We start from the raw sequence: 14,726 nt of genomic DNA on the forward strand, positions 1-14,726 counted from the left end.
TTTCAGCTCTAAAATTTGAGAATTTGATAATTGTTCAGTAATAAGAGATTTTTTGATACTAGAATTAATAGTTTCTATCTATATCTGTATTTATATATCTATTATCTGCCATCTATCTATAGCTTTATATCTACATCTACATCATCTATGTGTCCTTATCTATCTATGTGCCACCACTATTTTCTCACATTGAAACATGCTAGGTTAGTATAAGCACAGTGGAATTTCCTTAAGAAACTATACTGAGACACTCAGCCCATATGCACAGGCCCCCATCATTATCTTCCATTCACTCAGAAACATTTATGAAAGTGCTTGTTACTAATCTTTAATCATGTTCTATGGAATTTCAATCTATCTCCTCTTCCTTTGTTTGACAAATGAGTCAGACAACAGTATAGGAAATGTATATTTAATCATCCTCTTAAATGAACAGAACTCTAAAACAAAGCTTTCTATAACAAAATATAATACAGACATGGTAGTCTAAAGTGCCAGAGAGGCAATGATAACATGAAAAGTGTGGGAAGACTGATGGAAACACCACATTGTTTTCAATCAAAGCTTTGCTTCTCGAGGCTTTATTTCCCCTGATTTCTTCCAGAATTCTCTTTGTGGGCTGGATGAATCTCGGTGGTAGAGTATTTATTTACCTAACATTTGCAAGGCCCTGCATTTGATAACCAGCACCCTAAGATAAAGCTCAGCAGCTTCAGGAAAGAACATGTATGTTGCCTTAATTTTGCCCAGGCATTTTTCTGAGATCTAAAATTTCAAGTGAGAGAGCTTAAGTTGGAACTTAACTTTTTTGTGAACTTAGTTTACAAGGTAGAAAGCAGGGAAAGAACTTGGAAGCTCAGTGAACTGAAGATAATCCTAAAAAGAATTTCCTACATCCTGTAGACTCTGTTCAGTGAAAGATGTTATCGTGGTTCCCCCTTAAAGATCTGGCTCTCTGTGGCAAAGCAGTAGCCCAAGAGAGAGAAGCCGATGTCCAGATTTAAGAAGCAACCATATTTGTCTGCTTTCTTCTTTTTCTACTGTAAATCAAAGTATCTTTATCTTTGGCATGATTGACATTTGGGGCTACATGATTCTTTGTAGTGGGGTGACGTTTTGTACATTGTAGGATGTTGAACAGCATCCCTGGGCTCTCCATTATGTACTGCTAACACAGTCCTCTGTCTTTCATGAGTCTGACAACTAAACATGTCTTCAGATATTGGCAAATGTCTCTTGGGAAATCAAAAGGGAAATAAAATTACCCTCATTGAATACTAATGCTCTAGATCAGTGATGATGAACCATTTAGAGCTTTCCATGCTGCAAACAGCCTGCTGCAGCATGCCCAAGGTTCACCACCACTGCTCTAGATGCTGGTAAAAGCTAAAGTCCTAACTGTTCATGCAAGAAAGAAAGTAGAAGCCTATTACATAATGCCACATAGTAAAGTGAGAGGTCCAGTCCCGTGCCATTCACAGATCAACATAACCTGGGAAATAAAATGCCATTTTTTGTTCAAAAAATGTGCTCATATTATTTAGAAAATCAGTGTCACCCAACTATTTTATTCAGAATAAACTTATGATTGTATTTCACATCTTTGGCATTTTTCTGATGACAGAACGCAAGGCACTATTGAAACCATCATAATAATCTGATTACTGAGTCATTTGAATCTTCACTAAAATTCAGTCACTGAGTTATTAAGTGACAACTGATTAGCAGCTTCTTAAAGCACACACTACAGTTTAATTTTCAGACTATAAGAGGTGAAATTGTGGTGACTGAAACTGTCCAAAAAGTTCTTCAGAATAACGTTACCACACCTATAATTAAGGATTCAGAGATACCATATTCCGTCTTCTCAGTCCTCAGGAGCTGATGAGTAAGGGGAGGGCCCTGAGATATACTTATCTTCACATGCAGTCTTAGTGCATTTCTCTACTTCAGGTGAATGATTTTGCCAACTTTTAACATATGTCTTTGAAGGTAGATGTATTTTGTTCACACTGGAGTTTTCCCAGGGTTGCTTTAATCTTGTTTTTCTTATTCTTGTTTATATACTCCAGACTCCTACATATGAATTCATTTTCTTCCAGAAATATAAAAGGAGGTCATATCTTGAGGTAAAATATTTCTGAAGATTCCTGGGATTGTGAAAATAACAACAATAAGATATCATAACAGTCATTCAACAAACATTTACTGAGAACTGAAAATCTTTCTGCCACTATATGCGTATATCTCCTATTTAGAAATGGGCTTATTTTTGCTGTATTTTGATGTTGTTCTATCATGGTGCATGGTTCCACGGATTGCTGTGAGAAAAGAGAGGTTTTGAATTTTATCCTGAAGGGGATTATCCCAGTGACAGTGCCTGGGTGAAACAGATCATTAGAGCAAACGGGAAACGAGAGATGAAGGATAGGTAGGAGCCTGGGAGGAGGCAGAAAGATGAGCTCCACCTCAATTCCCAGCCAGGGACAGTGTCACCTCAAATGTCATGATCAGTTATAATAACTGTCTCAAGTACTGCTCTGTCCTTTTACTTTAAAAATTGTATTTGATTTAAGGTTATTCCTTTATGGTTTTGGGGATTTTAAAGCTGAGGACTTTAACTGATACAGCAGAGCTCAGAGAGTCATTCCGAGTTGGGAAGTAGAGAAATTCTGTGAGGAGACAGTGTCTCAGTACTTTCATTTTGGCGCCTTGTTTCCTGTCACCTGAAACCTAGAGAAAGAATAAGCACAGCTAACTGGACAACAGCACATGACCATAGGAACAGTGTATGGGACTATCATCCTTCATATGTGTGTCGTGCTTTTAAAAACATGTTTTACCAAGCTTATTGGTACCATTTAGATACACGCAATGATCACATTCATCACAAGGAATTTGATATATCCTCTTTTTTTCTTTCTAATCCTGTGTCTTCTGTGTCATGATTTTTAAAAAGGCTGCAAATAATTGTTGTCAAGGAACACATGGTACAGTTGAATAAGCTATGCTTTATAGATCATATTATCTAGTTCTAGGTTATTAAATCATTTACAGTGTTGTAGAAAATCAAGGAAAGAAGAAAGTGTTCTATCTTCTACCAGTGAGATTCCCAGGGGACAGTTTCCTTAGGAAAATCTCCCTCTGCTGACAGTCATGAGAGCTTACAAATGATAGAGACTGCTGAGTTCTTTGACAAATCAACTGCTTTGTGCCCGTACTATATGTAGTAAGAGCTTGGAGAACAAAAGAAAGGATAAAAAGAAGCAAATCAACAGATCTTTGACTGCTTTGAGGTCTTAACAACCTAGGCAAGGGATATATATGCCCCATAGCATAAAATACAAATTACTCAGACATGCTAAGGGGATATGGAATACAAACAATTTTAGGAAAGGGAACTTTCATTAGGAAAAATTTTCCTGAGACGGGTAAAGGAAGGAATGGATATGAATTGCCATACAATAGAGCAGATTTCCAAGAAAGAGCAATGAAAGAGAGAGCAAGTCCATAGAGAACTGATAGATATTTGGGAGAATAGCAGGCTCAGGAAGAGAAGCTGTCAGAGGGCTGTGATTGCAGCTGAGGACTGTTAACTGATACAGTTAGTGGGAGTCGTTCTGGGTTCTGAAGGAAAGAAAGGCTGCGATGAAATGTCTCAATACTTTCATTCTGGTACCTTATCTCTTGGCACCTGAAACTTGGAGAAGAAAGACTAAGTACATGATTTTAGAATCAGGCAGGGTGTGAGGTGGTGAAGGGTGGATTAGGGAGGGTCTGAGAGATCACATAGGAAAATGCTGCAGGGGTTGGTAACAAATTGACATGAAGGACAGGGAGCAGACAAAAATAGCTGCAGGACTGTGAGCCTGAAGGCTTGCTGGGGATGTCACTGAGTAATGCTGGAGTGTTGACTCTGACCTCATAAGTTCAGTTTTATACAAATTTCATATGCAGTAGAATATTTAGAAGGAAATGTCCTAACAATTAGAGCCAGAGAATTGAAGTGCAAATGAGAAGTCTTGGCAGGAGGGATAGCTGATGAGTCATTTGCCAGGTCTGCTGTCAACTGGGGCTACTCAGAAGGGTGGGGGAAGGTCACTTATATAAGCGGTAATGTGCATGTCATTATGCTTTGTAAATGACAGTGAAACCTAGCATAATTAGAGCTAAATGTCTCTCTTCAATAAGATATATTTGTCTTCATTAATGACTCAATAAATGAAAAAGTGCTTGAATTTATACAAATAATTGAATTATATGGAACTGGTGTTATGGCTTGTAGCTAGATGTTCCCCAAAATCTCATGCAGTCATAGATAAGGCTTTTTCAGAGGTGGCTGGATCTAGTGTGTGATGCAGGGTTTAATTTATGGTGCAATGCTAGGATCAAGGGTGTGAGGGCTACTCATCCTCAGTATCCTGGATAAGATAAAAGGGGCAGAAAGACACTGTTAAGGTCCCTATTTCTCTGCTACCTTCTACCCGACATGAACTGTTTCTTCTCTGTGATACCCCTCTGTCATGCCACATTAACCTTGGAGCCAATTGATAGTGAACTGAAACCTCTACAAATTGTGAGCTAATAAACCTTTTCACGTTTAACTTTGGATGCCCAGTAATGAGAAACTTTGTCCCAGCAATGAGAAAACCAATTAAGAAGTTGGTTTTCCTATAAATTTGTCAATAGGTTTCTGTTTTCTGTTAAGCTAACGAATGATTACCATAAACAGCACTACTAAAAATGTCATTTCCCAGGCATCACTAAATATATTTTCCTGTGGCTGATTCTGAAGGCTGCTTGACTCTTTTTAGGAAAACAAGCACACATGTAACCAATCTCCCATCCTATTTATGATTTATCTCACCTGTTATGCCAGTAACTTTACATGTTTTGGGGTGGTTGAAGCACATTATTTTAGCATCAGGTAAATGGAGAGAGGCAGGAGTACCCAGCTGATTACCAGGAAAGAAGGGACGCACAGGGAAGCCTTTGAAACCAGTAACTCTAGGTGACTCCGCCTTTTGATTTCAGAATCTGTAGAGAAAAAAAAATGTTTAGGGTCATATAGAAGAAGCTGGCTATCTTACACAACCGGTTAGCAAAGAAGAGTACCTGGAAAACAGAAAGCTGTTCCTTAAACAAGCTATTTTGCACCACTTTCTGTACCTGATTTAAAAGCAAACCTTCCCCTTTCTTCAAAGGAAGCTCCATTCCAGTGAGCACTCAGCCAAATAAAAAACATGTTTACTGGAAGAAAAATAGACTCTTCAGTAAGTGATGTGGAAAAATAGGCATTCCACATGCTAAAGACTTAAACTAGACCCATGCTTATCACTGAACTAAGGTCAAAATGGATCAAAGATCTAAATATTAAAACAGAAACACTAAATCTAGTGGAAGACAAAGTAGGTAGGAATCTTGAAGACATAAGAGGAGTACACAGAGAGTTCATGAGCAAAAATCAAACTGTACTTGTTGAAAGAATTAAGTGAGGTCTCATCCTATTAAATTTTTGTACATCAAAAGAAATCAACAACAGAGTGAAAAGGCAACCTACAAAATGAGAAGAAAGATTAGCTCCTGTCCCTCAAACAAAGGACTTCTATCTAGAACATATGAAGAACGAAAAACATTAGGCCCCCCAAATTCAAAGGGGCATCTGAGATGCATATGCATGTCTCAGATGAAGAATTACAGATGGCAAATAGATATATGAAAAAAAGTTCAAAATCACTGGTCATTCAAGAAATGCAAATTAAAACAACACTGAGATTCCATCTCACTGTAGAAAGAATGGTTGCCACCAAGAAATCAACTAATACTTGAAAGAAAAGAACAATTGGGATATGACAAAGGAGAAAAGAAGAGGAAAAGATTATATATATATATATATATATATATATATATACTAGATGACCATACTACTAATTATTAGTACATTAAAAAGAAGTTTGTGCTTTCATTGGTCATTTTCCATCCCTAAATCTTATAATCTGAACTACTTTGAAGGTAGTAATATGCAATATATTAATGTGTTAATTTCTTATCATTTTGAAATTTTATATCATTTTTATTCTGTTGTTCTGATTATTGTTTTATTTATATATAAAAAAAGAAATCAGCCAATACCAAATGCTGAAAGGGCTGTGGGGAAAAAGGAATGCTTCTCCACTGTTGGAGGGCATGTAGATTGTACAGTCACTGTGGAAATCAGTGTGGAGGTTGCTCAAAAAGCTAGAATTGGAGGTCCCATCTGATCCTGCTATTCTCTGGATCATGCTACTTCATGCCACATCATACCACAGTGATATATGTGCACCCATATTTATAGCAGCACAATTTGTAATAGCTAAATCTTGGAAACAGCCTAAGTGCCCATCAACTAAAGAATGGGTAAAAAAGTTTTCTGTATTTTTTTGGTATGTTTTTATATGCTCTTTGTATATTAGTGTATTTTTATATAGTGAGTACTACTCAGCTATGAAAAGGGGTAAATCACTCACATGTGTAAGCATCATATAGCCTCCATAGTGTAAAAAACTGAAAAAGTAAATAAGATCCAAAGTGTACAGCAGATATTGTGAAAGTGAAGAAACTACTCAAAAGGAAAGAATAACTGGGATGGGAGAAAGGGGAAAAGATTTTATATGTATATATATATATGTATATATATTTTGCTAGATAATTATACTACTAATCTCTGTTATCTCATCAAAAAGAGCAGTTTGTGCTTCCATTATTTGATCAGTTTTTAATGCCTAACCCTTGTAATCTTAGCAACTACTTGGATGATAACAGTATACAACATATTAACCATTGTTGATTTCCTATTAATTTGTTTTGAAATTCTGTATCATTGTTTTTATTCTTTTTTTATTTTAAAATTTAAAAAATGTTGTTGGGTACCACATAAAGAATAGGCTAACCAAACAACCATGGTCAGTCTGTGGTTTTGGGAATCTTTTTCCTTCAGGCAATGGCCTTTACAGGTTAAGCGTCAATATCTTTCACTACACTTCTGTTTGTTTGTTTGTTTGTTTTTGAGACAGAGTTTCACTAGGCTGGTCCAGAACTCACAGCAATCCTCCTGCCTCAATCTCCTAACTTCTGGGCTTACAGAGTGCACTGCCATGCCCACCCTGATCACACTTCTATAAAGAGATAAGGAGTTATTGTTTTCATTTAGAAGAGCATAAAGTTAGAACTCAAGAAATGAAGTTACTTTTCTTGCACTTTATTTTCTTATGAGGCAATTCAATCTCACTTTACTCCAGTTCTGTTACTTACTAGCTGTGTGACCTTAGGCAAGTCATTCTAGGCACATTTGCTCCAATTTCTTCCTTTGTAAAATGGAGCCAAAAGAGTAACCTAGTGCATAGGATTCTGATGGAGATGAATGAGTGAATATATAGACAGTACTTACTTGCCTGGTGCATAGTAAGAATTCAATTACTGTTAGCTACAAACAGCAATAACAGTAACCCCACTTAATCCTAATAAGCATTATATCCATGCTTATCATTTACTAACCTGCTTAGTTAGCTTGAACTTCATCCTGAATTCTACATTTGGACTTACAATTGCTACTAAATATATCAAATTAAAAACATAATTGTTCAATAAATATCTTTGCACTTTGGGATTCAGAGCGGTCCAATAAGTCATAGCCTCTTCCCAGTTTAGTTCTGAGTCAGTTAAAGAGAAGGGGAAAAAGTAGACAAATGGAAGGCCAAAATATCACCTTTATTACTAAATTATCTGATAATTAAGGATGACCCTTTAATAAAGGGTTGCACCCCAGACTTTTCCTCAAGGAAAGACAGCTCCAGACTAGGGCAGGCTTCCTCGTGCAAGGTCAGGCTCTGTCCTTGAAACCCTGATGGTCTGGAGGAACAGAGGGAAGCCAGGTACTTCCTGAGAATTAGCTGAGGAGAAAGAGGAAAAAAGCAGCTGGCTATATGTGCACCAATCAGATAAATTAATTCCTTCTCTGGGGAAGAATAAAAAAGGAAGAGAAAGATTTAAAAGGTTACCAACAGGCATCCCTTCTCATCCAAGGAAATATGCGAATAAAGATTGAGCTTTCCCCCCAAATCTACCACGTACTAGTTAATATGTTAAACATTGGGCAATTTATCCATGTACACCATGCACATTTTAAAAATTATTTTAATGGGTGCTTATTGAAAACTGCACTGAATGCTAAATGTCCACTTTTACAAAAACAAATAGAGTAATGGTAACTCATGTAAAAGAAAACATACATATTTTGACAGCCTGTCTAGCTCCTCTCCTAATTAAAAAAGATTTTTAAATATAGGAGGTTTTGGCAACTAAATTTTTCCACCCGAAATTAAGCAAGAGATTAAAAAGAGAATAAGAGACAGAGAATCCTAGTGTAATTTAAGTTCCTGGGTCCAGCTGTTGCTGAAGTCAATACTGTTCCTATCTCTGGTCCCAAGAAACAAACCAGCACTTTTGGAGTAAAATGTTTCTTTTCATCTCAGTCAAATTTGAGTTAGTTCTCCATTAATTTCAACTGAGAGAGTCCTAACCAAGGTAGCCACCAATTTGTTTCTCAATAGCTCTCATATATGCATATAATTTTTTCTTAGATTCTTACAAAATTGCAGTAAAAGTATAACATCACATTTCTCATCTTAACCATTTAAAAATAAAGTGTGTTAAATATATTCACATCATTGTAAAATAGGTATCCAGAGCGTTTTCATCTTACAAATCAAAAACTTTAAGTTCATTAACATAAGCATTCTCCCCACCTCATAAGTAGAATTGTACAATGTGAATCTTTTTGGTTGGGATTGTTTTACTTAGCACAATGCCTCAGAAACCCATCCATGTTGCAGCTTGTTATATGATTCCTTGCTTTCTAAGGTTGAATACTATTCCACTGTATGTTCCATACTTTGTTTATCCACTCGTTCATAAATGGGCATTTTGAGTTGCTTTTCTACCTTTTGGTTATTTTGAATAGTGCTATTGTGAAGATAAGTATGTAACTACTTTGAGACCCTTATTGAATTTTTTTACATACTCAGAAGTAGGATGACCAGATCGTGTAATAGTTATGCTTTTAATTTTTTGAGGATCCTCCATTCTGTTTTTAATTAGTTGCGCCTTTTTACAATCCTGTTAGCAATGCACAAGAGTTCCAATTACTCTACATTCTCACCAATATTTGCTATTTTCTTGGATTTAAAAAAAAATGGTAGTCATTTCAAACCCGATGTGGTGGCACACTCCTGTAATCTCAGCACTCAGGAGGCTGAGACAAGAAGGTCATTGCAAGTTTGAGACCAGACTAGGCTACAAAGTGAGCCCAAGGCCAGCCTGAACTACATAGTGAGACACTGTCTCAAGAAGATAAAAAAAAAGTAGCTATCTTAGTGTGTATGAGGTGATACATTATCATTGTTGTAATTTCTAATGCTAAGCATCATCCATGTGCTTTTTGGCCCTTTGTATATCATACTTGGAACCTGTCTATTCAAGTTACTTGCAGTTATTGTACTTAAAATGTGCAAGACATTTTCTGCAGAGTTCTGACCTTGAAATAAATAGCAATTCTCCCAATTAACTCTTTCTTCTACAGCTTGAATTCAGTTTTTTCCAGGTGGAATGATCTTAAAATTAATAATTTAGTCTGTGCATATTCTTGACACTAACCCAGTTTTAGGTTTTGCATGCACTGAAGTACTGCAGGGAGTTCGGATTAGCTCTCAGTGAGGATGCTAGGAGATCTGTTCCATCTGGGCTTTCAGACTAATCCTGGACCATGCGTCAGTCTCATGTGGGCTAAATAAGACTAAGTCCTAGTCTAGACTTTCAGTCTTCAGATTCAAAGCCTTTTCAGATACAAAGACTGGTTAAAGCCAAACCAGTATAGAATGCAGTATATCAGCTGAATATGTTAAAGATATTAAATTTATCACCAGATTCTCACTATTATACCACATTAGTCTTACAGCGTCTGTAAGTCTGAGACAGAGCCTCAGAGTCCTAAGCACTGCTCTCCGGAAAACCTGTTATTGAGAAGACGTTCAAGATGAGGTCCACTTGCCATCTTTAACTTATATGCTATGTTTTGTTTTGTTAGGCTTTCAATTACACAAGGCCCTCCCAGCTGGAATTGTGATCAGGGTTTAGTGAAGAAGACTCTAGAGATTTTTGTGCCTTGGTATACAATGTATATGTTAAGTAACTTAGATTTAGTTTAGATATTATTTTCTCTTCAGTAAATCCACATAGGAAAGCATAGAGAGGGAGGAGAGTATAGCTGAGTCGTAGATTGTTTGTCTAGCATATGCACAAGGTCCTAAGTTTGATACTCAGCATCCCTGGGGAGGCGCTGGGGAGGGACAGCCCTGAGAAACCCACCTGTCACTTTAATATCTCCTGTGGCTTTGGCAATGCTGTTTTCAATCATACAGGAGTAAGTGTTGTTGACTGTGACGTTGTAGAGCATGGACACAACCTTCATGGTCACATTCTCAGAGTTCAGCTCAAAGCTGGTATTGGAGGCTTGTGAGAAGTTGGCAGCCCGGTCAGCTTGGGATGTCCAGACCACTGTGGGCTGGGGGAACCATCGAGGAGCCTCACAGCGCAAGCTCTCTGCACTGGCATTATTGTCAACATTTACCACTGGCACACTGAAGGCTGCAGAATCAAAGATCAAAAAGGACAAATGTGAAAGTCAGCCATGAAGGACAATGTAACCTTGAAGCACTAGGTCTTAAAAGCACAAACAGGCATTTCTATCATTGAAGTGACTGTTTTCCCAGGGTACTGTCTATATATGGTCCATTACCTTGTAAACACAATTTGCTAATAGTATTGTTATACATCCAACTCTTTGACCAATATCACAAACCTCAGGGTCCTATGTTCTAGGTATAGTACTGTTCAACAGCTAATTTTCTGTAAGAGGTGCTCCATTGATTATAAAAAGCTTATTCCTTAGAAAAATTGGCATTTTCCTAGGATTTTGTGAGGTTTTATGGGGTTTGTATAATTTTTGCCTTGAGGCTAAAGTTAAGGTGATGAAGAAGAGGAATAAAGGCCAGGCGTGGTGGCTCACGCCTGTAATCCCAGCACTCGGGAGGTTGAGGTGGAAGGATCATTGTGAGTTCGAGACCAGCCTGGGTACAAAGCGAGGTCAAGGCCAGCCTGAACTGCATAGCGAGACCCCATCTTAAAAAAGACAAAAAAAAAAAAAAAAAAAAAAAAAAGAGGAATAAAGAAGAAACAAGCAACATTCTCCTGTCACCCACAGAAATTCCATACACAGACCTGATTGTCCTGGGGATCTGCAGTTTGCTTGGGTAAAGACTGTATAGTCCAAGAACAGAAATAGGACTGTGTTGTCTTCTAAAATAATTCTTCTCACTGAGAAGGAAACTTTGAAATTAAGTCTTGTTTTCCCCTATATCGAGGCAGAGAGACGCTTGTAGAAAAATATTAAGGCCAGGACTTTTGTTATGTCAGAATTTCAAGATGCATTTATTTAATTTACTTAATATCTTCCTTTATCAAGTATCCAACTAGTGCTGAGCATGAAAGGAATGACTTTACCCTGCCCTAAGACTCACATGCTCAAAGCAGAGAGGGAACAAACTCCTGGGAGATGATTTGTTGAACTAAATGTATATGACAATGAACCACCATTTATGGAGAATGTACTTTGTGCCAGTACTATATTTAAGCAATGTTTCATTACATCCTCACAATAATCCTGAGAATATTTATTATCTCTCTATCGAAGTAAACTTTTGAAATAATTTTAGGTTTACACAAAATGTACAAAGAGCAACTTTCTGTATATTATAACCTTAACTATTGTACATTTGTAAAAATGGAGAGACTGTCACTAATATCTTAGTGTTAACTACAGATCTGATTATATTTTACTACTTTTTCCACTGAAGTCTTTTTCTGTTTCGGGATCCTGTGGTTTTAGTCAGTAGGTCTCCTTAGAGTCTTCTGGTTTGTGATATTTTTTTTATCTTTCTGTGCTTTATGGTCTTGATAGTTTTGGCATACTGGTCAGATGTTTTGTAGGATATTCTTCTATTGGAATTTGATACTTCTGTCATGATTAGGCTGAACTTTTGGAAAAGAAGACTATAGGAGGTAAAGTTTCCTTCTCATCAGATCATATTAGAAGGTACACGCCATCGACATGACTGATCCCTGGTGATGTTGACTTGGATCACCTGGGTGAGGTTGTTTGCCAGATTCTTTGGAAGCTGCATTTCACTATTTCAAAATATGCTGAGTAGCGGGGAAAGGTATTAAGCTCAATTGCCTAGAGAGGGAGAAAGCTGTATAAATTATTTAAATTTACTTGCAAGGAAGGATTATTTCTTTCCCTTCATTTATTTACATGGGTATGAACTCGTGTATTCACTTTGTACCTTGAGTTATATATTCAATATTTTATTATTTTGTTGCTTAAATTGTTTTGAGCTTTGCCACTGGGAGCTCTTTAAGTTGACCTTAGTAGCTTTCCTTTGACATGACAAAGGTAATCTTCATCTTACATGAAGAAATTGAGGTTCAGAGAGGTTGCTTTGCCCACCCCACTGTGTCTGTCCAGGTCTGGCTCTAGACTATGCTTTGAATCATCACATGTACACGGTTAGGAGGTGTTCACAAAAGGCCTGTTCAGGCTAAGCAAGTTCAGGATACTTTCTGCCTGTTTTTCAGGGCTCCTCTCAGAATGTCAACTGACCCACAAAGGGTTTTCTTTTTCTTATTTCTTGTGCGTTTAGGTGCAATATCTCTCTTCCTCTGAATCCCTGAGTCCTTCTATTTATATTTCTCTTAAAGCATTTGATGTACTTCATCAATTATTATCCCTGAAAGAATTTTCAAATCTGTATGATCTACCTAGGAACTCTGCAAACAAAACAAAATAAAACTTTGTTTTCTTATCTTTTATATCCCTTGGTGTATTAATCTTCTATACATATTCCTTACACATAAATTCAGAAAATAAGTTAGCAAGGAAGGGTGGATTTCATGGGGAGGGTACTATTGTGTTTACAGGACAATATTGTTTGGTTTAGTTTCTTTAAGCTTTTCCTAAAGTGGGTTCTATTGTTACAGAGTTTTCAGGGTACTTGTTTCAGATGTGAACTCAAACCTAGCCAGCATGGAAACAACCAAGGCCAATAGGTTTCACTTATCAGAAATAGCAAGGGCTACCATCAGGAGACTATGTTTGTGTTGGTAAAATATTTTAAGAAACACATCTGGAAGTGTAGACGTTCTGAGAACCCAGAAGAAAAGATTCAAAGTCTTACTAGCATAGTAGGCTACTTTGGAGGTCTGTGTGGGTCTTGAGCAACAGCATGATGGCTTCTAACAGAATCAGGAGGGTTTTTCTTTGTCATTAGTCAATGGTGAGCACATATTTTATCAGCAAGTCATGATTTTTAGCCTCAGATATCATTTGGTACTTTCCTTCTCTCCCTCCAGAAGTAACTTACCTCCAGTTTTATACTCAAGATTAGCATTTCCTTTCCCTTTAGAAGTGATGATGTAACACTGGTAGGTGCCAGCATCTGTGAGTTGCACACTTTTCAGTTTCAGAGAAGCATTGCCAACTATCACTTGATCAGCAAACACTGCCGTCCGGCCTCTGAACATTTCATTTTGGTCTGACAGGTCATCTTTGCCTTCTTTGAACTCATGGACCAAACCCATGACACCTTCTTTCAGCCACTGAATCACGATATCATTAAGTTTGATATCAGGTTCAAAGGTGCAGCTCAGGATTCCATCCTCTCCAATGTTCCCAGCTGAGGTAAAGGTAGTGACTGTGATGGAGTGTTTCCCTGCAATGCAGGAAGCAAGGATCAATGCCAAGGGAAGCCTTGGAGCTTTCTGTATTACTAAACTGTATTACTAACAGCCAAACAGATTTCTGTGATACAGGAAAAACATCTAAAAAGGAAGTTGAGAATAGAAAGAGCAGAAAAAGTATATATCAGATCTGCCATATACAATACCTTTTGTAAAAACAATCAGTCCAGACCATGAGAAGCAATGACACACTGCACTTAGGTACGAGGAGTAGAATTCAGGTCTTGTCTTTATTACTTAATACTGTGTCACTGTGAGCAAGTCATGTCATACTCTGCATCTCCGAAAAGAAGAGTTAACATTATCTGTTTTACCTAGTTTATGGGGTTCTTGTGAGGATCAAATCAAATGGATGTGAACTTGATTTGCAAAGTGCAATTGCGCATTATAAGATATTATTGTTCTGTGGCTCAAAGTAAAGTACCATGTTAACTGAATTTGGTTTGTAATTTGAATCAACACTCAATTCCTAAAGCACTGATGCTTTACTGTAACTCTGAATGATGTAGAAACTAAGGAATAAAAAAGATAAGCACTTGATTAAAGTTATAGAGTTAGCTATGACATAAAGAAGAACAGTACTTAATTCAGTTGATATTTGGCCCATGATAAAGGCCATCTTCTCCTCTCTGAATACACCACCAGTACAAGGATTCATCATAGACCCACTGATATTTACCGCTCTGCTCAGGCTATATCCTACCTATCAGAGAAGAGTCAACTAGCTGTTCTGTGTGTGTTGAAGGCTGTTGACTGAAGACACATACAGGAGTGCTTTAATTAGCTGGATATTCTTCTTTTTTAAGAGACATGAGAAGGATTTGTTAGAGATAGAT

The 14,726-nt window shown here is 37.3% G+C and overlaps 1 protein-coding gene across 1 annotated transcript in view; it reads right to left on the bottom strand.

Annotated features, from left to right (window-relative positions):
• Positions 1 to 398: 398 nt before the first annotated feature.
• Vtcn1 (V-set domain containing T cell activation inhibitor 1) overlaps positions 399 to 14,726 on the bottom strand; it is a 71,111-nt gene continuing 56,783 nt past the window's right edge. The window contains exons 3-6 of the mRNA XM_013143193.3: positions 13,515 to 13,862; positions 10,402 to 10,680; positions 4,868 to 5,037; positions 399 to 2,150 (exon numbers count right to left, since the gene is read on the bottom strand). Of these exons, the coding sequence (XP_012998647.1) occupies positions 4,913 to 5,037; positions 10,402 to 10,680; positions 13,515 to 13,862 (752 nt within the window). The 3' untranslated portion in view covers positions 399 to 2,150; positions 4,868 to 4,912. The remainder of the gene's footprint in view (positions 2,151 to 4,867; positions 5,038 to 10,401; positions 10,681 to 13,514; positions 13,863 to 14,726) is intronic.

This window comes from Cavia porcellus, unplaced genomic scaffold (assembly GCF_034190915.1).
Source record: "Cavia porcellus strain 051 isolate PalLab524CR breed Dunkin Hartley unplaced genomic scaffold, mCavPor4.1 scaffold_1, whole genome shotgun sequence".
Taxonomy (NCBI): domain Eukaryota; kingdom Metazoa; phylum Chordata; class Mammalia; order Rodentia; family Caviidae; genus Cavia; species Cavia porcellus.